At 39.0% G+C, this 26,925-nt stretch overlaps 2 protein-coding genes across 2 annotated transcripts; one reads left to right on the top strand and one right to left on the bottom strand.

The window, feature by feature from the left end:
• Positions 1-3,224: 3,224 nt before the first annotated feature.
• On the bottom strand, positions 3,225-10,309 carry CCT5 (chaperonin containing TCP1 subunit 5). Its single transcript, XM_042808858.1, has 11 exons — positions 10,140-10,309; positions 9,876-9,936; positions 9,614-9,778; positions 8,694-8,892; positions 7,470-7,662; positions 6,875-7,024; positions 6,425-6,544; positions 5,852-6,037; positions 4,847-4,984; positions 4,173-4,353; positions 3,225-3,508 (listed from the first exon to the last, which is right to left on the bottom strand). Exons 1-11 carry the CDS (start codon positions 10,242-10,244, stop codon positions 3,381-3,383), a joined length of 1,626 nt encoding a protein of 541 aa, XP_042664792.1. The 5' UTR covers positions 10,245-10,309; the 3' UTR covers positions 3,225-3,380.
• Positions 10,310-10,708: 399 nt separating this feature from the next.
• On the top strand, positions 10,709-22,703 carry ATPSCKMT (ATP synthase c subunit lysine N-methyltransferase). Its single transcript, XM_042808809.1, has 5 exons — positions 10,709-10,727; positions 11,111-11,385; positions 13,277-13,414; positions 14,432-14,482; positions 17,920-22,703. Exons 2-5 carry the CDS (start codon positions 11,116-11,118, stop codon positions 18,115-18,117), a joined length of 657 nt encoding a protein of 218 aa, XP_042664743.1. The 5' UTR covers positions 10,709-10,727; positions 11,111-11,115; the 3' UTR covers positions 18,118-22,703.
• The last annotated feature ends 4,222 nt before the right edge of the window (positions 22,704-26,925 follow it).

The raw sequence follows: 26,925 nt of genomic DNA, 5'->3' as shown, positions 1-26,925 counted from the left end.
AGTGCATCTTTCCCCTGCAGGACATAGTCAGAAAACATCAATCTGAAAGGTAGCAATTTTTCTAAGCATAGGGGAAACACATTTGTAGCAGAAAGGGTCAGTTTGTAGAGAAACAAAAATGTTGTTTCATAGCTCTGCATAATCATCTTCCTGGAAAAACCCACCCAGATCTGACACAGCTGAGTCACTGCTGTGCACCCAAAGCCAGGATCCTAGCCCTGGACGGACTGCACCCAGCAGCTGCTGGCTGCCACAAGCAGGGTGTGACCACGGGATGGAGAGGAATCTGCAGACTGTGCTTGGGGAACCTCCTCCAAGCACCTGCAAAGATGAGCATTGTCAGTGCAGAGAGAGGAGATGGAAGAAGGAAAGGAACTAGGCCCAGGAACACAGCAAGAGAGGCTTACAAATGGGTCGGAATTCTGATGCCAAATGGCTTTTCCATGAGTTTAGCTGCACAATGAACAATCAGAGTGAGGGTCCTAGGATGACATGAAACGCTGGATTTAAGAGGGAATTGTTATGGAAACAGTTCAAGAAACTGAGCTCTTGAAGATTCAGATCGTGCTGGTGACAAACGTATGGCATGCTGGGAGAAAGCTGCCATTCTTCAGCTTACTGTTCAGTCCAGCTGCAGTCCCCTTATGGCAGCGATATACTTACACTGCCCTCCAGTGGTGAGCATTGCATTTTGCCAGGTTAACAGAAAAATCTGAAGGCCACTGAAACACTTCATTTCGGTATCCCACAGTTCAGATTTGGCCCCAAATTGTAACAGTGGGTTTGTGGTTAAACAAAACAGTGGGCATGACAATTACTCCTGTCTTGAAAGCATACCACCTTGAGCTGCATTGCTTTCAATAATCTGGTTTAATGCTTTCAGTTGCATGCCACTGTCCTCTGTGCAAGACTTAAACGTCAACTATGTGTTAAATAACATAGATGATAATGCTACATGTTATTTTGAAAACCAGAAAAGCCTCAGGAAAAACCCTTCATTTTTAGAATCTTGTCAATGTTCCACTACCAGTCTTCAAACATTCCACATGAAGGTCTCATTTAAGATGAGATAATACTCACATACATACAAAGACCTGTTTCCTTAAGTCAGATTAATGAGAACAGGGAGAAGCCTCCCTGCAGTAAAAAAATAATAAAAATAAAAAATCCCTCCAAAACTAAACCCCAAATCCAACCAAGTTTTAATTTTCACATCCCCTGGCCTGATGCTCTGCAAGTCGTTTTGGAATTGGGAGTGATCTGATCTATGTTACTGCCTGCAAGCTGCAAGCAGCTGTGAACCAATGCAACATACACAGAGCAGAGCGCTACCACAGCTTCCTCCCCTCCAGTGGCAGCGCTGCTGCACAGAGCCCTCCTTGCTTCACAGCTGTAAAGCAGACAAAATGTTCAGATGCAAACAACAGAAGGGGTGCCCAGCTTTTCTCTTTCACCTGGGCATCCCACATTTAAAACAAATGTCTTCTAAACCACGCTGAAAAAAAAAAAGTAACTGAAACAGTTAATAGGTGAAACTTTAAAACAATTTGACAATGGAATTCAGTTTTGGACAAGACAGGAAACAGGATTTCATGAGAGAAACAACTGAAACACGAATAACCAACCATTTTCTCACTTGCTTTCTATCAGATGTACAACTTCACCATCAGGTAGAAAAGGTACAATACAACTCCTATGGAAGTTACAGCAACAGTTTTTTTTTTTTTTTTTTTTTTTTTTTTGCTACAGAGCAACAGAAGAGACAGCTCTGTATGAGCCATTAGATTTATGGGATATTAAGAATCACTATTACAATCATGAATTGATTCAGAATGCCAGACTTCAGCAGCAGTAAAAGCGATTTACTGCTTTGCTCATTGGACTGCATGTAAATAAAACAATTTTTGAACAAGGCAAAAAACCCAAAAACCAATAAACAATCACGAAACAAGTTATGCTACTCAGTTTCTAACAATTACAATAGTGCTTCACAGTCCTTAATTAGTTCTAGAAATACATTTTTATCCACATTTTAAGGTGGAACTTTCTCACCACAAAAAATCAACTTTCTTTAGCCTTCCTCTGCTGACACTCGCTGAAGGACATTCTTTCATTTAAAGTAGTGCATAATCTTAATGCACTACTGGAACAAAACATACCAGCTAACTGTACTATAGGTAGGTTTCTCTGTTCTACTATGCTCTGAAGCTTTAAACTCCGTATATGAAATATAACCTGTGTAATGCTGATATTTTCAATACTTTGTGCAGTTCTGGTCTAACCCTTCTGTGCATGGAAGTAGTACTTATTGGTCAATTTTACTCTTGTCAGTGAAAATGCACTCCTTCATAGCAGCATAGGTAAGTTCTAGAAAAACAAACAATAAAGAAAAAAAAAGCCCACACCTGGATGAATGTGCATACCTCTGAAAAAAAAGAATTCTCCTTGCACATAGCACAGCAACACCCTACAAGGAAAAGATTAACCTCGGCTTTTATTGTGTTGATATACCAAATGAAGATTAAAATACTCAGAAAAGCTGTTTGAAGATTCTGCAAGGATCAAATAAGATTACTATCTTCCTAAAACCTTTCAGAATGGCACTGAAATGCCCAGAGGCACGTATTTTATATATGGTATAGAGCTGTTCATTCAGCTTGTTTCTTGTAATGCGATGTTCATTCGTGTCAATATTCAAATGGTTCTAACACTGAATAAACTCAAGGCTGTCAAGATCTGGGAATGCATCATGGGTGCTTAAGCAGCTTGTATTCAGTATCACAAGTGAAAACTGGCAAGCAATTGGAAACATGTTATGTGGTACCTTAAATCTTCAAATGCAAACTTCATAATCAATATATTTAGCATGTAAGAATTACTGGAGGCTATAATTATTTTCAGCTTCATGCACTACAGACAGGTTTCTTAAAATGGAAATCTGTGGGCTTTGCTTACAAGCAGTTAAAGACCTCAGCTGTAGGAACAATGGAAAAGGACCTATGAAATTCTATTCATGCACAGAATCATAGAATCACAAAGTTGGAAAGGACCTACAAGATTACCTTGTCCAACCACCCTCCTACCACCATTACTACCCACTAAGCAACTAAACCATTAGCATTATCCACACCTCTTCCCCTCTACAAATGCTTTTTCAAAATGTTTTTCCTAAGAATATTTACAACTGCCTACAAAAAGACGCAATGCCAGTTCTGAAACAAGTCTTGAAACCATCAGTGCTAAATTGCATTTTATTTCCAACAATTAGCCATTACAGTATCTGAAACAGTGTCCAAAATAAATAGCTGAAGATGAAGCATCAGAATACTACCGTCTTCGCTACTGCTGTGGCCCCCATAACTTCTCTAGATTTTTAACCTTTACTCTTCAGACTCTCCAGGCCTACGGATATCATCGATCTTCAGAATCATTCTAACGACCTGAGTTGCCAGAGAAATCTGCTGTTTCTTACCAATCAAGGTTTCTATAACATGTTGCTGTTTCATATCTGTTAAAAAAAAAAGATGTGAAAGCATTAGATACCCTCCTCAAACCCAAATGTAATATTTACCCAAGATAGTTATTTTCTATGTAATTTTAAAGAATGTAATAACATTATTTCTCTTGGCAATCATAATTAATTTGTATAAATTACAGCTTTAAGCCTGGGTTCTTCCCCAAGATCTTAGAACATTAAACTCTTTTTTCACAACTAACTCTTCCTCATTTGTTACTTTATCTTCCTGCATTTCTGTATACAGATATTAGAAGCATCCTAAGAGTAGAGCAGTCAGTGAAAGCTGAAGTGCCACAATACAGAAATATCAAGGAACTATTATGCATTTACATAAGCACAACACCTGACGTTTCAAAATTTCCTCTTTCCCCCATAAATAAACATCAGAATAAGAATTTGAAATGTAAGTTCAGATGAAAATAAATGCCCATACACTGACATTTTAAATCTGTCAGTTACAGATTTTCTTCTTCTTGTACATGATTTATCTCTCCACCCCCATTCCCACTTACAAAGTAAGGTAAGAGACTTTGTAATTCTGACAGACATATTAAAAATAAAAGAAAAAAAAGAGTGCTGATAAAATAGAAAGTTTTCAAATTTCTGAGGAAGGAAGTCCTGTCATGTTCCCTTTTCTCCACGTTACACTTCTTACCATTTGTTCCTTTCTGCAAACAATCAATGCCAAGAGCGGGATTGTTTTCCTTCACTTGCCTAGCCCGCACTTCAGTCATTGTCTGAATTGGATTCATTCCACTGTTCTCCGAAAGGGCCATGGGGATTACCTCCAGGGCATCTGCAAACGCCCTCATCGCATACTGTTCCAAGGATGGGCACTAGGAAATACAAAATCAAAACGATACAGCTTTTATTTCCAAAGGGAGCAAAAGTGCACTTTCACATTAGCTGTAGAATACAGCATGAGGTTTTCTTGGCAATATTCACCTCAATAACTGAAAGAGTATTCTGAGTAACTACTCGCAAATAAAAACCATTTTATACTGCTCATATCAGAAAAAGTCCTTGCAACACCTTTATAAAAGGGTGAAGTAGAACTTTAATTCTGGTCATCAGTAAATCTCAGGAAGTTCCATAATATGAGTTTTCTGGAAACTCTTTGAAGTTTTTTAGAAGCTCTTCAAATAACAGACTGTAATAGCATTCAGCTACACAGACCTCCCCGGAAACTATGCGAAGCTGGTCTCAAGTTGACCTTGGACTTGATGATCTTGAAGGTCTTTTCCAACCTGAGCAGTTCTACGATTCTATGATTCTAGTCTCTTTCTTTCTCAAGGGAAATAAGGAAAGTCGTAAATGCTCCTTCCTTACCTTATCTGCTGCTTCACTGACTGCCAAGGCACATGAAATTTCAGCTGCACCACCACCATACACAATGCGGTTATCACGAACGAGATTCCGGATCACACACAGCGCATCATGAAGAGATCGCTTTGCTTCTTCAATAATCTGAAATGGTACAACAGCACATACTTTATACTACACACAACTGAAGAATATGAAGATGCATTTCCTAATACAGAAAAAAAATGCAATAAACAATAGGCCTTCCAATACTTGAAGGGAGCATATTAACAGGAGCGGGAATGGCTGTTGACAAGGGTGGATAGTGATAGGACAAGGGGAATGGTTTTAAACTGAGACAGGGGAGGTTTAGATCAGATATTAGGAGCAAGTTTTTCACTCAGAGGGTGGTGACACACTGGAACAGGTTGCCCAAAGAGGCTGTGGATGCCCCATCCCTGGAGGCATTCAAGGCCAGCCTGGATATGGCTCTGGGGAGCCTGGTGTGGTGGTTTGCAACCCTCACACAACAAGGGGTTGAAACTAGATGATCACTGTGGTCCTTTTCAACCCAGGCCCTTCTATGATAGGATTGATGCGACTTTAACACAAACAGCATGGCCTACAAACTCCCACCTCCCTAAATTTTTCCACACTGCAGGTAAAGTTTAGACAAAATTAATTGAAGAGTTAATAGGCTCTTAAAATGAAAGAGACTACATATTCAACAACTTATGTATAAAACATCACTAACTAGCTGCTGTGACTTGACCCAGCAGGTTGCCAGTTTGCATCAGCTGTCCTGGTTTTGTCACTTCCCAACTCCTTGTGCTGCCTCAGGCCCTCAATGGCAGGGCAGCATGAAGAGCAGAAAAGTCCTTGGTTCTGTCCAGAACCACACAGCAACAATGAGAACATCTGATAACACATATCAGTACTATTTCCCTAAATCCAAAACCTATCACCATACCAGCCACTAGGAGGAAAATTAACTATCCCACCCAAAACCAGGACACAAACCAAGGATCTTACCATCTTATTTCCTCCTCTGATGAAAATGGTCACAGCTCTAGAATTCTGGCACTGTTCAATGACAAGCATTCTGTCCTTTGTTGTGCCAAAGGAGATTTCTCTGACAATACCAGCAAAACCCAGTTTCTCTGGTGTGAGCTCACAGAAACGAGGAACGATGCGTCCTCCAGTTGCAATGGCGATTAACTGGAATTAAACAATCAGTTATTTTGAGAAAACTTTTCCACAATGATTTTTAATAAAGTAAAGCTAGAAGAAGTGAACCTGTCAAATATCTCCAAAGAAGTTACTTTCCCATCTTGATTCTAAAACAAGACAGAAAGCAAAACCGCTCCTAGCCACATAAAACCTGTAAGGAGAATTACGCATGGAATCCAGTACACACCACAATCCCATTAACTACAGCTTCTTTCCACGTACAGATTCCCAGTGATTTTGCTTCAGCATCTGCCAGTACTACATAATGATAGTGTAATTCTACTCAGAAAGCCTAAACTTCTCACTTGTACAGCAGACTACTCAACAAAGGTTTGAGATCTGGTAAAAATCCCAGTTTGAGAAGATTTTACTTACTTCTATTTCAGGTCCACCAACCCAACGAACAGCAGGCAGCTCATTCTGAAGCAGCAAGTGGTTTGCCTCATCATCAAAACCCCACTGGCAAATAGCAAGGTTTGCACCAGTGTCTTTTATCTGAAAGCAGCACATAATGACAATCATCAGCACCAACACAAAAATGAAGAATTTCATGAACAAATCTCTTAGTTGTTTTAGTTCTACTTTTTTTCAAAACAGCAGTCTGAAAGAGACACATTTATCTGCACATAATGAAATGAAAGTAAATTTCAAACTAGAGTGTTATCTATTACTTAGATAAACTTCACTTTCATTCATACACTTAGAACTGTCTACATGTTGTCTCTTATCTGGATTATTAGCTTATCTGTAGAAATAAATGGTTGCACTGTTACTTGGTGTAAAGGATAAGAAAAAAATACAGAAACGTAATTCTGAAGACTCTACCTGTTTCACCATCTCTTCAAACTTCTCTTTCTCGTATTTCTGCAGTGCCTTGTAATCGTCTACAGATGTGACATCAAGCTTATGCTTGGTTTTAGGCTTTGGTGGTTCAAACGGGCAAGTCAGGATTGCAATTTTAGCATCTTTAAGTTCCTGTACAAAAATAAAAAGTTGAGAGTTTGATGACAGTCACACCTCCTTCTTATATTTTCACAATGCAGACATTCCTTTTAAAAAAGTAGAGACTGTAGGATCCTTGGTGATCATTTAAATGATTCTGAAGTGTTATACTCAAACAATTTTCTCAGAAAGTTCACTTGAAAGAAACTGCACAGCGTCAAAATACAAGTGTTTAAGCACTCACCAGTCTTCACTCATTTATTTTAAATACTAGATGTTTAAAAAAGAAGAAAGCTTCCTATCCACAATGGAGATTGAAAATACTACTCACTCACTTTCACAGACAGTTCAGACTGTGTGACTGGTATTTTCCTCTAGCTTTCCTTTCCACAGGATAAACATCAGTGCAACCTAAATGCTACTCATTAAATGCTATTTAAACTGTTACAGATGAGATGCTGACACAGGATTCACTCACCTTAGGCATCTGTGGATGACTGAAATCTTTATCCACAATCACTCCCTTTATTAGCTGCGTATCTTCCAGTCTGCCTCCCACTTTGCCCTGTACTTTGATCAGTTCAAAATCAACATCCTTACGTTCCATATCTGCTACTGTCAGTACAGCATTCACAGCAATTTCTGCCATTTGTCTGTGACAACGGTTGACTCTAAATTTAAAGAAAATACAATGAAGCTGTGTTATATCTGAACATTCAGAAGAAACTGATTCTATCAATTTTGAAAAGAAAAAGAATATGTATATATAGCTAACATATTTCGTTTGCTGCATGAAGAGAAGGCATCCAGCTCACTGATGCACAGGAATATGAACATGCTAAATGTGACAGAAAAAAATTGTATTGTTTGTCTACACACCCTTTGTGAACATAGTCTCAAGACATCAATAGGAAACAAGTGAGGAGAATTAAATACTACTCAAAACACTCAAGTCACACAAGCCACTGTTAAGACAGGCCTGCCAAGGAAGGTTTTACAATGATAATCATAAACTGCACTTCACAACAACTTCTGTCCCAAAGGAATTAAAAATGGCACACTGCCATCTATATTTTTCTGTCTTTAACTTTCTCTCATGTCTTTCCTATGATTTTACATACTGACCGCACAACGGTATCTTAAAAAGCTGGTCCCTAAAGAGTAACAGACAAAAATTGGCCAAAGAAATACAGTTGAGAAATAACACTGATGCTTATTTGTTCTATGCTGCATAGCAAAAAAAAAAATTATATACAGTGAAAGCATCTCCAGCCCTAGGGTCTAAATTTATATATATATATATTGAGAACCAGTAACGAAAATTGCAATTGTGAATACAGAACTTTTCTGAGTCTGTTCAGATAAAAAAACACAAAAAACCAACAACTTTCTAAAAATAACTGGATGTTAGGACTCAAAGTTTCTAAGTATCAAGATATAGTAATACAGAACAGAATGGGTAGAAAGAAAATGATTTTGCAGCTGTTTAACTTCACAAAATTGCCCCTTGGAGAATAAGGGGTTCACAATTTCTTATCCTGAAATACGAATTCATTGAGAAATTTGCTGCAAATATAATAAAACCTTCAGCAGCTTCTCCAATAACAACAACAATGTAATCATCCATCAAAACACTTCTTTTTTCAACTAAAGAGTATGTATGGAAAACATACACACTTTCATTAAGCTTTTACAAACTTACACTTTAGAGCCTAGCGTGGTCTTTGCTGTCTGGATCAGAGGTTCGATGTTCTGTGGATCAACTGGAAAGCTGTCACTGATTTTGTCCAGATGCTCAACAGCAATACGAGCTGCCTGCTCATAACCATCAGCTATTCTGATAGGGTGAATACCACGATCTAGTAATTGTTCAGCCTGTTCCAATAATGCTCCAGCCAGAACTGTAAAACAGAATTCAAAAACAGACATTTACTCTTCCACAGATGGGGGCATGATACACAGTCAAGAGCTCAAAAGTATGCCTTAAGATTTCTTCTACCGTATTTTAATGGTTTGAGGTTTATTAGGTAATAAGAATGGTACCACCAAACTCATGTTCACCAAGAAAACTGCATTATTTAGACAAAAAAAACCCCAAAAACCTACAGAAGCCAATAGTGATCACTATGGAAGAAAACCATGAAAATAAGTTCAGACAAATAGGAGGACTTTCAAGACTAATTTTAAACGCAACCACAGTAAAAAAATAAAAGTCACAAGAACATCTTTCTAATTAAAATGCTAAATGCTAACATCTTTCCAATTAAAAGAAACCAAAAAGAGTACTGAAGAAGTAAATATTCTAAAATGCACTATGGGAAAGCTACTTTCCTTCTTAAAATACACTTGAAAATATGATTTTATAACTGGAAATCCCACATTAAGGAAAGATTTAGGTTGGACATCAGGGGGAAGTTCTTTACTATGAGAGTGGTGAGGTGCTGGAACAGGCTGCCCAGAGAGGTTGTGGATGCCCCATCCCTGGAGGTGTTCAAGGCCAGGCTGGATGGGTCCCTGGGCAGCCTGGTCTACTATTACATGTGGAGGCTGGCAGCCCTGCCTGCAGCAGGGCTTCTGGAGTTTGATTCTGTGGTTTTATGATTAAGCATAAACTGCTCTTACCCACGACTCCAGTGGTTCCATCCCCAATCTCATCATCCTGAGATTTGGCCAGCTCCACCATAAGCTTGGCTATCTGGTGATCCACATCCATCATGTTCAGGATGGTGGCTCCATCATTTGTCACTGTCACCTCACCATCTTTGTCCACCATCATTTTATCCAAGCCTGAAAAAAAAAAAATACTCAAAAAGTGAGTGAAAAAAGCTAGAAACCCACAGAAAACAACAGCAGAAAAGAATGAATATATTCATTTCATTGTTACCGTTGGGCCCAAGGGACGTTCTCAGAGTACTTGCCACAGCCTTTGCTGCCATGATGTGAGACTGTAAAACAACGGAGAAAACAGGTAAGTCGCTGCTCAGCCCCAAGCCGTAATACAAAGGTAACTTCAGGGCCGTAAGCTCAATGCGGACAGCCGCGTGTGCCTGAAGGCAGACCAATCCGTACGCGGCCTAACGGCGGCATGGCGGCACGGCCCAGTGAGGTCTCCCTCTGCAGGCAGATCTGGGCCCGCCCGCCCGCTCACCTTGAGAGCCTCGAGCCCCATGAGGCGCGTTTTGCGCTCCTGGTCCTTAAGGATGAGGAAGGGCCGCCCATACTCATCAAACGCCAGCGTCCCCATGGCCGACATGACTGCAGTAGCGCCCACCCGAGCACAAGCCGGATCCCGCCGCGCCCGCCGCGTCGTGACGTCAGCACGCTCGCCCGCTCCCAGCGCCGCGCCTGCGCAGAGAGCCGCCCCGAGACTTATTTCTCGGCGGGAGCTATGTGGCGCCTGGGCTGGAGCGTTCTGGAAGCGTCTGAGGCTGCGGTAGAAGCGCGGCGCTGTATAGCCCTGCCCAACAGCGTAGGGGGGCGGGCAAGGAAAGGGGATATCCTTGGGTGGAATACAGGACCTAAGCGGCCCGCGCCGGGGTGACGTGAAGAAGGGGAGTGAGGACAGACGCACCGCGGGTTCAGAAAGGTGCTTTCTCCCCTCCCCCCAGATCGCAGTGAGAAGGGTGCTCCTGCGCTCCCTCCCCTGCCATGTTGGGATGGTATTGCCCTCCTCTAGAAGTAGTGCTGCGCGCGGCGGTTAGCGGTGTGTGCGTTCTTTCGGGCTATCCTGCCCCGGGTAGGACCCCGGCTTTACAGACTTGTAGGAGGTGGAGGGGACTTCGTAGGCTCACCTTCTAAAGCAGGTTTCCTCCGATGTGTTGCTTGGGGAAGCATCCCAGGCCGGTCTTGATTATCTCCAGAGAAGAAGGCTCTGCAGCCTCTTTGGGCTTAAACACTAGCTGCTTCACTCTTTCCCCAGAAAGACAGCCTAGCACCTCGGCTTACTAAAAACACAAACTTACCGCCTAGAAATCGACTGAAGAGTTATAAGAGGTTTTCCTGCCCCTAGTGTCTTCATTGTACCTGTACACGCTGTACCATTATTGATACAGTGGTGTATTGCTTTTTCTGTTCAGGAAGCAGTCGGTAAATGTGCTATGGTGTTGTGTCTGCTCTCAGGTGTGATGCCTGGTGTCCCGACAGCAGACAGCCCCTTGCCAGCAAGCTCTGAGAATGGTTCTGGAAGAAGACACTGGGGGCTGTGGATCACGGCTGGCATTGGTGGGACCCTGGTGGCGCTGTATGCTGTCGTCACCCCCTTTGTGGCTCCGGCTCTGAGGAGAGTCTGCCTGCCCTTTGTTCCTGCAACTTCAGCTCAGATTGAGAACGTCCTGAAAATGTTACAAGGCAGAAGAGGCTCTGTAGTTGACATTGGTAGTGGGGACGGCCGTATTGTAAGTCGTAGGCATCTTCCTTCTCTATTTCTTCTCAAGCGTGTGGCAAATACTCCAGCTGCGAGCTGTTTTCTCCTATTTTATGAATATTTTGTCCCTGGCATCCACTGTTTCTGAGTCCCATGCAAAGCTGCAAACCCAAGAATGGTTTACGTTCAGTTTGGGTGAGCGATCAATAGTTCTGTTCCTTTCTTACCCTCAGCTTGACAAAGTGGTGTTCAGAATCATAACGTTATCCTGTTCCTTGGAAGGAATTACGCTGTTCACATAAAAAGATATAATTAAAGTATTGGCACTGTGTTTCCCCGGAAGTTGTATTCTGTGTAGGTTTATAGCTGTACTGTGAGTGTCTATGAGCTTAAACAGCCCTCTTCTTTTGGAAATGCAGCTCTGCCTTTACTATATAGAAGTGATAGCACAACAAAAGAGAACAAGAAATGAATGATGGATTGAAAAATGGAAATGTCATGGTGTCATTAAAGCTACAGGCTTCACATCTTCGTGCTGTGCTGGCTGCCCCTTTTCAAAACGGGTATGGTAAAAAGAGAGAAAAAAAAAAAAAAAAAGATAGTTCTTGAATGCTATCTTTGTCCATATTTCATGTGAATTGTTCAACTATTTGTCTGTATGCAAAGTTTGATTTGGAAATCAGAATCTGTGAAGGATTTGGGCCTTTGTGAGAAACAGGAAAAAGCACATTGGTGCAAGAGGATTGCAATTCTTGATGTCCTTTCTAGTCAGTATTCTGGCTTTTAACCCTCATGTGATGCACTTAATTTGAATGTATATGTGTGAATGTATATAGTACCTGAGCATCTGATTTGTGTGTGTGCGTGTGTATTAAAATGTGTGTATGCACATCATTACCTAAATGGAAACTGAAGACCGCTTGGAGGGCCAGGTGCCTAAAGCTGGATGCTAGGTATTGCCTTAGTGCAGCTGTGTTGAACAAAGTTGAGCTTCTGGTCATATATTCTTAGGTATTTAGCACTCACTCATGTTGTATGTGGATAAATGTGACCATATCTTTATTTTAAGCATGGTAAAAATGTTTCTGTATGCTTGCAAATTGGTGTGCATGATGGAAGAAGAATAATTTTAATAGCATGATGTGCAGACAACGTATGGGATATTGTGTGAAAAAACTTGCATTTCTTCCTGACTCCACCTTGTCTCTTCTGTAATTTATAATAAATCAGGCTTTTCGTGATTAGAGCTTGGCAGTAAGCTTTTAAATTATGACTGAATCCAGTTTTTTGATGTTTCTAAGAACTAGTGCCTTTTTGGTTAGTATTTACCCTAAAAAAACAAAACTGTAAAATCAGCAAGTTTTGATCTGTTTTTGAAGGTGTTTGCTATACAGCTTAACAGTTTTGAGTCAAGATTTAATTCAAAAGAGCATACTTAGAGTCCTTCTATTGAAAGATGACAGCTTGAAATCCAAAATTACCTATCAAATGCCTGCCTGTCACTGCTTCTCAACAAGGTTAAATGCTCTGAGCACATCTGCCTGTGTGTTACACTGCCTCCATGGTCAGTTTTAGTACTCTTTAGATCAAAGATGGTATCATGAATATGTTAAGTTTAACTTTGGTGTAAATCATAGATGTACAAGAAGCTTGCAGCTTTGTCCTGTGATGTTTAAGTGATTTATTTTTTTTTTTTTTGTATCAATATCAGTTTCAATGGAACTTGTCACAATAGTAAAATACAGTTTGAATTTTTGGTTGCTATACTAATAATCTCTTAGGAAATAAGATCTGATTACTTACTGAAGTGCATTCCTTTGCTTTGCATTATAAATAAGTCTCCTTTCTCTTATGTGTTGAGGTGAATGTACTTTTGAGCACTTCCTCTGTTTCTAAGTGAAGGTTTCTTTTCTTCTTTGTAGGTGATAGCAGCTGCAAAAAGGGGATTTGAAGCTGTTGGTTATGAGTTAAATCCCTGGTTAGTCTGGTACTCCAGATACCGTGCCTGGAGGGATGGGGTACATCACAACGCCAAGTTTTATATTTCAGATCTATGGAAGGTAGGTGGTGAAGAAGCTAAGAATGAATCTGGAATGTCTGAGAGATTTACTTGATTTGAAGGTTACTTTCTTGAAAGAGCTAGAATGCTGTCTGACCACAGGTTGCTGTACTGGACTTTGGGAAGAGTGCTTCAACTGTAGAGGCAAAGGTCACCACACAGCACGCTGCTTTGCTGCTTTTGTGCTTCAGTGTCTTGCTGCACTTGCACACTATGCTCTTTGAGCATACTGTGTTGTACTCCTATGTTGAGTGATGGAGGCTGCTGTAAAATCAAGCTTCCCTGAGACCCCTTTCTGTTGAGTCAGTAACACACAAGCTTAATTTGATATTTCCTTAGGTGCGTGTTCTTTTATGCAGTGTGTTATGTCATTTCAAGTGTTGCTTTAAGCAACACTTAAAGTGCAACTGAGAATTTTTTTGCAGTGTTCAGTCATTCCAATCAAAATCGCTTCTTCAGTTAAATTTTTTTGCTGTTGTATTTGTCTCTCTCCAGCTATTCCTATCAGTCTTCAAGTGGTATTTCATAATTGGTAAAGTGAATGCAAGGAATTTGGTGAACAAGTGCGAATGTACTCTTTTTATCTCTGTTCAAGTAAGGAGTGTTGGAAAACTGGGTGCTGGTGAGAAGAACCCAGGCACTGAAATTGGAAACTTCAATTTCTAGCTAACATCTAGCATAAACATAACAGACCTCAATATAAATAGGAGTTCTGGCAGAACTTAGCAGTGAGTGAAGTTCCACAAGGATTTTCTTGTCCTCCTGGAACTGATGCCACATTCTTGACCAGGCTGTAGTTGTCTAGTTCACAGCATTTTAAAGTGGTCTGTATATGAAAATTCATGTGAAGTTGATTTCAATTCTTGGTATTTTTTGAACTGAGTTCCTGTTAAAAGGACTGTAGTTAGAGGGCTTACACTAGAAGAATGATGAGAACTTTTGAAATTATAAATGGTGTGGTTTTTTTTGTTTGTTTGTTTTTCATATATATTTTTAAGATTTGTTATTTTTTTTCTAGGTTTCTTTTTCACGTTATACAAATGTTGTTGTTTTTGGGGTACCTCAAATGGTAAGTTTACCAATTTTGCGTTGTTTAAATGCTTCAAAACCAGTTCATCTGCAAAAGAAATTAACCTACGAAACATCAAAGGTAGTACTAATATCTAGGTATTTCCGGTTGTTTATGTTTGTGATAAAACCTGATAAAACTTGTGGCAATATACAGGCTGGGGTTGTTTTTGGTGTCTTTGCTATCCGTTAGTCAAGGTCAGAAGTAAAATGAAAACTGTTGTGCTGAAGTTGCTTTGAGAAGGTGATAGATTGGTTCTTCAAAATTTCAGTTTTTCACACTGGAAAGAAATGGGATGTTCTCTGCTCGATCTCCCTGCAAACTGTTTACAGCTGCTTTCTGTGAACTTGTTACTTGCAGTGTTGAACTTCCATTGTGTTATCCAAAAATGCTTTCACCTCCAATCAGGCCAGCAGCTAGTGTACTGAAATAATCCCTTGCTCGTGTTAGATGGTGAGGATTTAGAAAGAGAGGCAGATACTTCAAGTGTAGTATGCGTAAAGGCGCGTATTCTTTTTAGGAGAGCTTTGTAGCTTGTGTTGATCCTCACACGCCTCTGGTGAAAATGGGTTATTCAAGATTGCTGAGATATTGTTGCATAGATGCTGTTTACTTGCTGTGTTAGATCAGTCAGAGTTTTCTTTTGCTTTCAGCTTCATCTAGTTCTTATTTTTCTGTTTTTACTAGAATAGAGAAAAAAAAAATCTTAAGATTTGCTATTTTTTTTTTTTTTAATCAGTGTTTTCTATGTAGGTTGAATGAGCACATGGAAATTAAATTGAAATATCCTATAGATGCTTCTGTATTGCTCCTTCTTCTGCTGGGGCAGGTGTGGAATGAAATGGCTGCAGAGCTCTACGTGATGCCATGCTGCATCATACACTGATAGTATTGCTGGGGTAGCAATAGGGAGGTGTGTGCCGAGAAGCATAGGGATGTTTCCCTGCAGTTTGCTTGTTCTTTGCAGTATTGGAATTAAATGCCTACTTCACATTCGTGCCTAAAATCACGTTGAAAACCAAAGAGAAAATGCACTACTTTTTACTTTATTATTTTTCTCTAGTGATGCTTTAGTGAGAACTAATACAGTGCTTGTGCTATAGATGTTTCCAGGGTTGAATGTTGCGTGTTCTCTAGCTTGAGTTCCAGGAGGGGGCAGTGTGAAGATTGGAATCTGGAGTCAGAAATTCTGCATTTGCACCAAGGGCAGAAGTGCAGATGAAGAAAGCTATTTCCGTAAACTAGAAGTAAACAAATACCCTGGAAATACTGGCTGAATTTTTAAAGTAATTGTATAAAATGGGGGTAAGTTAGTAACTGATATGGTGGAAAGAGTAGCTATAAGTCTCAGAATAACATTCAGTAAATACCAGGCTGAATACTTCCAATAAAAATCCAGTCAGAAATGTAACAGACCCAAACATACAAACTACTGTGTTTCCTCACAATTAATTCCCTTGTTCCTTTTTAAATTTACTTCTCAAGTTGTGAATGCTTAGCCTTCTGAATGCCTAAATTGATTTTGTAGAAACTAATGCATTTTTTCTTTTTTTTACTGAAGGCAGTAGATGTCTTTTAGCTTTTATAGTAACAATGGTCTGATTTGATGCTGTCACACTGTGCTTTTATTTTACATCCAAGATCAGCTAACAGAGCTGGGATGTATTGATCTTCAGGGAAAACTGTGAGACCTCTCTGGTCTTACAATCATCTGGGGGAAGATGATGTTTTTCAGTGAGTCATTGCAAAGAGACTTATTTGTTTGGGATGGGATGACAGAATTTTTACCAGGTGTTCATGTTCACAACTTCTGTTGAATTTTAACTGTATGTATACTATACAAAAGCTTTTAATGAACTGTATATCTATGTAGACATTTTAAAAAGCAATAAAATCATATTGATACCAAATAAAATATGATGATAGCATCTAAAATTACTGTGCGTTTTATCTTAACGCTACTTTGCCTCAAAGATATGATTCTTTTTGGCTGAAGTATTAATGAAGTTTTCTAATTTGAGACATGAGATGTCACTGTCTTTCAGAGTTAATTGTTGGACCAGGTCCACATTCGTAACCTATTGTAATGGCTATACCAACTTAGTCCTTCCTTTTCTGGTGTGTTAGCTCAGTTTGAGAGATTAAATTGGGCTTGCTTTTCTCGTTTATTTAAGATATAGTAGCAAAAATGTTTAAAAGCATTTGCTATATGGACAAAATCAGAGCAGGCAGTGCTTCATACATCTGATGTACCAATGAGTTACCTCTGAATAATTTTACTAAAATATTTAGTTGTAATCTAAACCTAGCTATAGTGGGAGGCTGCATCAAAAATGTACAACTTACAAGTGTATGATAATGGAAGTCAGCTTCAGCTTTTGGAAATATTAGAAAACAACACAAACTGAAGAAAAAAAAAAATGTTCTGTTTGTTTTGGTTTTATCTTGTGTCCTTCCTGACTTAAATTGAACTGTATTTGTCAGTAGTTTCTGTCCTTTTAACCTTTTTAATAGCTAAATGCTATGCCATTATATCAAAGCATATCAAAGATCAACATGAATAGATTTTAATTCTGGAGCTTGCTGCTGTAATTACTTGCTATAATAGATAGTGTTTGTAGAAAGGAATTTCAAACTGATATGTAGTGATCTACTTAAGCATAACATCAGACTCTTCTAAAGGAGAGAAAAGATAGATCTGTAAAGTGGGTTTCTTTTTCTTCCCCTTATGATTAAAATATCTCTCTGAGGTTGGAAAGAAATTCTTTTGAAGTCTAAATGTGTTAATACATCTCTCCAGTCCGTAATGGAATTTCTGGCATATTTAAGATAAAATATTTGGGCAGTGTTGCTCTGCTCTGAAGGAGTAATGATATATCCCCTTACAAAATTGGGCTGATTCAAAAGCCAGTGGAAGAAAGCTGTACTAAGCAGCTCTTTAGCCAAAGCATATGATGTTCCATGCAGTACTGCTGAAGATGCTCATGTCAGTGTGTTAATAGGCAGGGGGAAACAAAGTTCAATTTCAGAGCTGTTTAACACAGCAGTACTTTACTGTGTGATGCCGGCAGAGAACTTGCTTAGGATTGCTGACCAAACGTATTTTGAGTGTCCCAAGAACTGATTTGAGGTTAGACAGGGAATCGTGAGAGGTGTTGGCTTTTGAGTATCACACAACAGTTTATGCAGCTTAGGTGTTACAAATAGTATAAAGTCAGGGTGCTAAACTCTCATGCTCTACAGAGAAGAATCATGAATGAAGAAAATAATGAATTAGAATTTGCTAGTATTTTCTTCTTGTTTGTGGTTGTTTTTTTTTCCTAATGTGTTTTTTTTTTTCCTCAAAATCGCAATCCCTGGGCTTGTCTTAGACACTTGAATTAGAAAATGCTACTGGTTTATACTGTTTCTTAAAGTATTCTATTGCTGCTCCACAGATGCCGGAGTTGGAGAAGAAACTCAAAGAAGAACTTGAATGTAATGCCAGAATCATAGCTTGTCGTTTTCCATTCCCCTGCTGGATCCCAGATCTTACAACTGGAGAGGGAGTAGACACTGTATGGGCCTATGATTTGAAATATTCTGGAGGATTTGAAGCAAGAAACTTGAAAACTACACCAGAAAGAGAATCTTGAACATCCAGTGTGTTTATGTACTGAAATTTTCAGCTTTGACTTCATTTGTTCCATGATAAGTGTAACGCAAAATATACCTCAGGGTATGGAGGGCTATATTCTCTAAAATGATGGGGAGTACACTGATTATTTGAAAACATAGAAAGGTATAGTTTAAGGATGTAATGTGGTTGATAAAAGAATGAGAAATCGTTACAGAAATCAATAACTGTGATATGGAAAATGGAGTAAAACAAGGTACAGTAATGTTAAGGGGAACTCGTAAGTTCAAATACTTGAATTGGCTAACCTAAAATGTGTGTTCTTTTTGATCTTATGTAACGTTTGCTACTGTTTTTGGGGGTGGTATGCCATTAGCTTCTCAAATGAGCCGTAGTTCCCAAATGTCTTCATTAGTTAAGCTAAACAAGCATAATCAATATACATCATACATCAAACCGATGCAAACTGAGTGTGGAGAGGCTGGTATTTTGCACTTCAGTCATAAATGTGTGTTTTTAAATGGGATACGACACAACAAGCAAATATAATGAGTACATTTGTTAACAGAATTGCATCCCTTCATTCTGATTGTGCATCTTTATTTCTATGGAGATAAAACTGCAGGAATGAGCTCTTGCTGGCATAGGTCTTCGCAGATGACCCTGATTTTGTCCTAAGGTCTCTGATTTGCAGTGGGGAGCTATCACTGCTTTAAGGTTGTCCTTTTCTAACATGGTTGCAACTCTTGTCTGTTTTGTAACATTCTGCTTACTTTACCTTTCTTTTGGTTCTTGAGTAAAGTTTGACCATCTTCTCCAATTAACAATAAGTGAAAATAAAATAGTAGCCTGCCTTGGCCCCATTATAAAACAACAGAATGGCTGCAAGGGGCTTCCAAAGATAATTTAGTTCAATCCTCCTCAAGCAAGGCTGGCTAGTCGGTTGCCCATGGTCGTGTCAGTCAGCTTCTGAATATCTCTGAGGAGGGAGACTTTGCTATGTAGTGTCCATGTAAGTTTGTCAGACCTCTGTATGTGAACTATCTGTAGAACTAAGCTGGAACAAGTTAGGAATTTGTCACCTGACCAGACACTTTTTTTGGGTCAACAAAATGCCAACAAAAAGCGATGTTTCATTAGCAGTTGAAAAGGTGTATTTCTTGGGCTTACAGTATGTGACTTGAAAATAAATGGTACAGTAGAATCTCATGTACACAAAAAGAAGAAGGGAGCAAATGTATGTGCTAGAGCCTGCAATGGAAAGGATGATTGCAGTCTTGCATATGGTCAAGTGCAGCTGTGAACATCAAGACTATCTCTTGATGAATACTTATTACTGGTGAACCAACCTTTACAGCATTTCACTACAGTGTCACATAGATCTTGTTAAACTACGCTAAACCCTTTCAATGTTATTTAAGAGATGTAAGTATTACAGTGATATGACTGGGTATAGTGGCTTATCTAAAATGTCTATGTTTAATATCCATTTAATGGCCTTAAAACTACAATCTCAAAGGATGTCTGAAACTGTTTCTACTAAAGTAGACTATACAGAAGGGATGTTAGCTTACCAAGCCGGGAGTCCTTCCCTGACTATTTGTAAAGAGGAAGAAGCAAAAGATTTTGATAAAGTAAGGTTTGTCTCATCTGTCATGCTTTGCTTTGACCCATCTTTCTGCTACTTGCTTTCACTGACATTTACTCATGTTAGATTGCCTGGAATGAAGCAGATATATTTTCCCTTGTGTTTGGCTATGTATTTGTCTATTGTATTATAATTTACTTGCCTGTTAACACATTAATCTGATTTTCCCAGTTCTGCCTTTAAAGACTGTGGTGTGGACTTCTTAGTTATCATCTACTGCTCCAGAAATACTTGTTGAAGAGAGTGAGGTAGAATTAATGATGTGGTGGCCTGAGCTTCAAGAACATTAAGTGCTGTTCTCAAGGCAAGGAGGAATTTATGATAGCTTTTAAAGCAAAGCAGAGGCCTATTTCTTACTCTGGACATACACCTTTTGTTAAGGATCTACACTGAGATAAGCAGTGGTCTATAGGGTTTTTATTCCTTATTATATTAAGGAATGCAGTGCATTTCTTGTTTTCATGCCTGAAGTGCAAAACAAAGTGAATTGTTCTGTTTATACAGGGAACTGAGAAAGCATTTTCTTTTTATGTCATTTTCAGTTTTCACAATCACTTACTAGTATTTAATCGAGTAAGGTATCAAACGAGCATAACCATGGCTTCAGTTTTCACTGTATGAATTATATTGCTACACTTCCAATTGCTCAGATAATTATGATTTCATTGATGTGCTGCTTCAAAGTACCAACTTGTTACTTTTGAAAACTAAAAAAGCCTTTGAGAACAGGCTTAATCAAATTATAGTGCCAGACTAAAGCCACAAGAAGGAAACCCCCAAGCTATGCATACTGCTGTTCAAAATTAAGGTAATTCAGATGCACAGAAAAAAAACAAAAACAATTGTTTTATCTTTGATTGTTTTCTAGTAGAATCACCTGAGTTTTGGGAGCTACTTGTCCCTTGATGTATCTTAGCAGAGAAGAAATGTTGCTGCATTGCCAAATGAGTAATGCTTTACTGAAGTTCAGTAGAATTTGATCTGTGTGAAAATAAATCATAGTTCTTCGGGCAGTGGTTTGATTACGAGAGAGCCATCTGATATGCACATTGCTTGGTGTATGTTGCACAGTCAGTATGGCTACTCCAGTCTCAACCAAGCTTGTCCAGATCTGTGTATTTGTTTGATGAGCTTTAGGCATTTCTGTATTACTAGGTGTTTTCAAGTTCTTGACTTACCCTCTGGAGTGTGATAATATGCTGTCATTTAATCTAATACTGCTCCAAGGAAGCTCATCCTCCATCTCTGCATTGCTGTTTATTTGTGACTCATGAATTGTAGCCAGGTAAGGAGATGCAAAATCAAATTTATAATACAGTGCTTCATTTCAGAAGGGTAGGGGAATGAGTATTATGTGTGGGGAAAACACTTCCAGGGCCCAGGCTTAGGGAAAGTCTTTTAACTTTAATAAAGGATGTGTCTCATGAGGCACCAGAGATCACCTACATTCTGCACTGGTATTGTTTTTAAGACATTTCTCATCTGAACGTACTTTAAAAAAATGTTACCACCATTGCAATACCATTAAGAGATCTGAAGAGGAAGTAGGCATAGGTAACATCTTTTCATGTTCTATGTTTTGTACTGCGGGGTGAAGAGAGGAAGGGTATCTATAGGCAGAGTATGGCACTTTGAACCATTCCAAAAGCAGTCTGACAGACTAGCATCATATATCTGTGTATTACTCATTGGATTTGTGCATTCGTATTAAGAATGAGCTGTGGGGAAATGAGAGTCAGAAGTGAGTCTGATGCCATTAGGCTTGATTGGAACAGGGATTTCTCATTGATTACCTCAGACTTCTGTAGTTTATTTTTATTATGGTTTGCAAATACTGAAGCATTATTCAAGGAAACATGATTCTTTCGAATACATGATTCAAGAGGGCACTCTAACATCGGATTTAATGACAATAAATTCTGATTTAAGTTATTTTTCTTTTCCTAAGTTTGCAGTTTGCATATGTCTAGATTTATGATGTAGCTGCAACCTGTTCCCCCCCCCCTCTCCCCTGCAGAAATAGCTCATTTCTGCCAGAAGAATTCTGGAATTCTTGATTAAAAATGTGGCTTCTATATTTAATTGTTAAAAAATTACTCCTGTGTGTGAAAGCTGTAAAAATGAATCTTGGTATTTTTTTTTTGTTGGTTAATCTTTATTCATCCTCGTATCCTTAACTTAAGAAGACTTTATTAGTTGGCTCTTTCTTTGTTCTGTTTTTTTATTTCTTCCTCTTATTTCAGCATTTGTTTTTATTTTTCATAATGTCTTACAGTTTTGATTATGTGCTCTCACAAATTCTTCTTCTGTAAACTGGTAGCTTTATTTTATCAGCAAACCTTGTAGGAAGACTTAGTGTTTTGCAGGAATGTCTTTTTTCTCTGTAGATTTTTTTTTTTAACATGTATTTAACTTTAAACCCCTTGTTTTATTTAGCTGTCTGTATGCTGACACAGCATGATTTTTATTTCCAGTAAATGAAAGAAAAACACATCCATCCATATGGTTTTGAGACTGAAAAACAGCCTTGGTCTACAACAATTCTGGCTGTTTAGTAGTTTTAAGTACTTAATTTAGCATTTTTATTATATTTCATCACTTGGGAAATGAACACAGGCCTTTTACCCATTCAGTAGTTCTTCTCGTTGGGTTATTTGTTCAGGTGGGATTTTTGCTGATTTCTTTTTCTTAGTATAATGTTGGGTTTTCTATTACAGACTTCGGTTGAAATGTGGAACTAATGTTTTTGCTGTGAATTGCTGAGTAGTCCCTGAAAAATCACTGTAATACAGCCAAGTGAACTGCTATGATTGGTTAAAAAAAAAACCAAGTTGGTTAAGTTTAAGTTTAAAAGTTAAAAAAAGCCAACTGCTTTACCAGTAAATGTGAAGGGATACTTCTTGGTTTACTGTGTGTGCTGTGCTCTTTGAAAATAAAGTATGTTTTGCAAGACCCTACTGAAGCTTGTGGAATAAAGTTTTGAGGTGACTGGAGGTCTTTGCAGTGTCAAAAATAGAAAATTAATGGCTTTCTCCCTGAGGACTGTGGGCTGCTTCTGAAGAAACCAGAAGTAATTTAAAGGACTGATCTACTGTCAGTAGGTTTGCTGCCCGTGGTCTTGTCATCCCATAGGAAAATTTCAGTATATTTGAAGTGAACATTTGAGGGTCACTGAACTAAAAATATGGATTTAGATATTATGGTATTGACCAGTGAAAACGAGTTTATCAAATTGGGGGGTTTCTGCCTTCTTTCTGTTGTCCCTTGATTTGGGCTGTTGAGCCTTGAATCTCTGCTCTAAACAAGTGCTTCTGGTAAGCACTTCATCTCTGAGTGAGAGCAAGGGGTTTGTTTTTGCATGTTTTCCCATTGCTCTCTAATCAATTCTAGCTTTGAAAAATAAAGTGTGAGGAGGGAACACAGAATGAACAATGGGAGGACCGGCGGAAGTTCTGGGAGAGAAATGAGTGGTGTGGTGTATAGCCCGAAATTCAAAGGGTCTTCTCTGTCACCATCACTCTAGCCATCTCAATGCTGATCAGTCTTTTTTTCTAGGACTACGTAGCTCTTACAGACGTAGTTCAGAGTGCATGCACAAATCAAACTAACTCATATGTCCAGATGTGCTGTAACTCAGATTCTCTACAGAGGTCCTCATCATTTGTTACCCTTTATGTTTTATTGTTTCTTCCTTTTCTTCAGCACGTGTGGAAGCCAAGTTTATATCCTGACTACCTTTGTGCTTAATTCATATGTAAGTTTTGTGAGTATAATCAACACCGATGAAGTTTATTTGCAAACATAAATTTCGCCCTGCATCAGTTCTGAGCAAGAACAGAACAGGTAATGGTCACAATGTGTGAATACAAATGCTATTGAGTGACAAAGATGATCAGAGTCTCTTGCTGCTTCAGTGCTTTAATTTCAGTTGTCAGTCTGGTATGTCAAGCAAAGTCCAGGGAATGCAAGGCTAATAGTAGCAAAGTAGCACTGTTGTGTGGTAATTTAAAATAACTGAGTATTCTATTAAGTCTTGAGATTATTATTTTTTTAATAAAGTGTTACAGAATAAGCAATATTGAAAGAAACAGAAGACCAATACCAGAACAAAAAAATCTCCAGCCCCCTCTGAGTGACAGCATCACTGATTTAAAAGGAAACTGCATTTATCACCCTGAAAAGGCATAGAAACAGCTTATACTATGAAAACAATCTCTGGCTTCAGGGGCTGGCTAGTTTTTACCAAAGTGAGTTAAGTATAACAGGTTAAATCCACACTGATTTAACAAATGCTTAAGCTTCCTAGAACTGCCTTATTCTTGTAAGCCTCTCAGACGTGCCATCTAAATTAGGTGGTTTGCTTATTCTAATAAAAATCCTGATCAGATAGAACTCTTCTGAGGATTATTTGTCTGAGTGGAAAATTAGGCAGCCTAAGCACACTTCCAGGAAACAGGAGACTTGGATGCTGTCATATTTGCCTGATACTGGTTGCTCTTCCTAATGATCTGTAGTGAATCTCATGCCTCCTCTTCCTCTGCATCCCATAATGAGAGATACTCCTGCTGCAGTTCCCATGGCTCATGGTGCCCTTAATTTGGGCTTCCACTCACCTTTATGCCCCTGCCCTCCTCTGGTTCCGGGAAGGGAGGCTGATGGCTCCTTGGGTGGGACTGGGAGCAAGCAGGAATTATTTGGGCTTTCTCCACTGCTTTCATCTTTTTGTGCTCCTGTGTGGGTGTGCAGGGAACTTTTATCAGTTAGCTGAGGAAGATTTCCTCCTTACAGCAGCATAATATATATAGTGGTAAGACTATTATATGGTGAAGTCTTCTCAGTTGGCAGCTGCATGTCCGCATCTATTGCTGGAAGAGTGCATTTTCAGATGGCTGCTGCTGAGGGTGGCAGTACCTGTGCCATTACACAATGAATGGAGCTAGAGATAGGTCAGATGCTCACATGTGTGCCATATTCTTACTGATGACTGGATGACATACTGATGACTGATGACATAGCACTTGTGGTGCTTCATTGCTTCATGACTTTTTTTTTTTCTTCCTTTCTTCAGTCTTGTGTTTTTCTCAGCTATTTCTACATCAAGTAGTTCTTACCATTTGATGTCTCCTGGTTATAGCTTTTGAACTGTATTTGGATTCCGCTTCTTATATGAGCGTTAGTCTGATTCTTCTCTATATTTGATGATTTCTACTTTTTTGTAGGACAGAAGTTCAAACTATCACTGTTAAATATAGATTGGCTACAATCCAGTTCAGGCACTGTGGCCTTCTTACTGTATTATTTACTTCAATTTTTATTTTTTACCCTTTTTTGTATAGTCTGTGTTAGTTCCTTTTGGAATTGTTACTAAATCAGCATAAATCTAGGTGACTTTTTTTTTTTTTTTTCTCTTCAGAAATTCTTTGGGTAGATCTGTCATGGTCTATGTTTGTAAGGCTACGTTCTCATTTCTTGCTTTTATATTTTAATTATTCTTAGGTACAAATAAGATAATCTGAGGGAAGGACTGTTTTCCTTAGGCCTAACTTTCGTCAAAATGGCATGTAAGATAGAAGGAAAAAGTTTCATGAGACTTGGCAGCTCTTCCTGTTACAGCTCACTATCTTTACAAGCCCAAATGCCTTTCAGCCTGACGTTACCATCAGTTTAAAGTACAGTTACTGTCTTGATCTTCTTTTTCAGAAGCTGTTTGGCAGGGATCAGCTTAACCAAGTCAAGGCCAGCTATGGTGCGAGTTACATTTGTCTGGAAAGCAAGCTACTGAAATTCATAGATTCTTCCTAGGCCAGTTTTTTTTGAGTAACTTTTCAAGAGTCAGAGTTGAAAACTTGACATTTATCCTCTCTAAATATGAACATCAAGACAAAACACTGCTTTCTCTATCTATAGGGAAAATACATGTTAAATTATGTGTCAACAAATACGTTGCCTTCACCATGGCAATCAAATCTCTTTATCTACCAATTAAGCAAATATAATAAAAGGTTATTAGTCCAGCAACAAAGCTGTTAAACAACAGTACTGCTTTCTGCCTCTTATCACCAAATCATGAAAAACAATTGTGAAATCAGACCAGTCTTGTGAAGTCAAAAAGCAGATCAGAATGGATGTACAGAATGCGTGAGGTGATTCTACAAAGGAAGCCTAAATTATTCGTTGAAAGATTAGTGACAGTCCTTCCTTAGCCCCTAAACTGAAAGGCTTTTCTTTGCATCACCTTACATAGAATGCTACTTTTGCTGCAATATACTAATGCACGTAATTCAGACCACTAGAATTAAAAAGCTGCATGGGAGAATAGTGGTGTTCCTGCTCAAGCTCACCAGCTTGGTAACATTAATCAGCTACAGTGAGGCTTGAATGTTCAGCGTGTGCTGAACACTGACAGTACAGCAGGAACCTGAAAATCAGGTGGAAGTCAATATGCTTCTTCAGCTGGGACTGGTAATGAACAGCACAAAAGAGCCACCTGAACTGAAAAGCATTAAAGCTGCTTCTGAGAAGCAAGAAGGCTGTGTCACCTGCTTTCAAAGTGTTTATTGGAAAGTGTATGGGAACTGTTGAGTCAGGCCTGAACCCTTGATTGATCACCTGGGGAAAGGACTGAGTCAGCCATGGGAGCACAGGTGAAGGCAGTTCAGCTGTGTGACCAGAAGGGGTGGAGCCTGGCTGCATCTGGGGGTTGCATATGGGGGGTTGGACTCGATGATCTCTGGAGGTCCCTTCCAACCCCTACAATTCTGTGATTCTGTGATCTCTCCTAGACCCGTTTAAGGGCTGACTGCCATCAGGGAAGGGTCTTTTTCTGGAGATCTCTCCCTGGTGGAGCTTTCCCCTGCAAACCTAGAATCTGCTGATACAGGTGAGCAATCTTCCATTCTTTTATAGTACCTTTCTATTCTGCTGGTTCTTTTGTCATCATGCCTTTGTAATAATACCTTTTCCATTGCATTGATCTGTCTAGTTACTACAGAAAGTGATAGAGAAGAAGTGTGTAGTCTTATTTAAATTGTTTTCTGTATTGTAGTGCTGTTAAACTCTCTATTATTTCTATATACATTAGAGGGGATCTGTTCAGTAGGTGGACTTAACTGATTATGCTGATAAAAGTAATTTGAAAAATCATTTGTTCCCTCAAACACTGTGGCCTACATGCAGCAT

Source organism: Centrocercus urophasianus, unplaced genomic scaffold (genome assembly GCF_019232065.1).
Source record: "Centrocercus urophasianus isolate 14NV4802_14NV808 unplaced genomic scaffold, USGS_Curo_1.0 seq_11, whole genome shotgun sequence".
Classification (NCBI taxonomy): Eukaryota; Metazoa; Chordata; class Aves; order Galliformes; family Phasianidae; genus Centrocercus; species Centrocercus urophasianus.
Note: the sequence above shows the minus strand (reverse complement) of the source record. Positions and strands in the feature narration are given on the sequence as shown.

Coding starts and splice junctions, on each gene's coding strand:
- CCT5 (XM_042808858.1), bottom strand. CDS start 10,244: ATGTCGGCCATGGGGACGCTGGCGTTTGATGAGTATGGGCGGCCCTTC. Junction 7,663..8,693: donor ACCACGCTAGGCTCTAAAGT/GTAAGTTTGTAA, acceptor CTTTAAATTTAG/AGTCAACCGTTGTCACAGAC. Junction 4,354..4,846: donor TCAGTGAAGCAGCAGATAAG/GTAAGGAAGGAG, acceptor TGTATTTCCTAG/TGCCCATCCTTGGAACAGTA.
- ATPSCKMT (XM_042808809.1), top strand. CDS start 11,116: ATGCCTGGTGTCCCGACAGCAGACAGCCCCTTGCCAGCAAGCTCTGAG. Junction 11,386..13,276: donor GTAGTGGGGACGGCCGTATT/GTAAGTCGTAGG, acceptor TCTTCTTTGTAG/GTGATAGCAGCTGCAAAAAG. Junction 13,415..14,431: donor ATATTTCAGATCTATGGAAG/GTAGGTGGTGAA, acceptor TTTTTTTTCTAG/GTTTCTTTTTCACGTTATAC.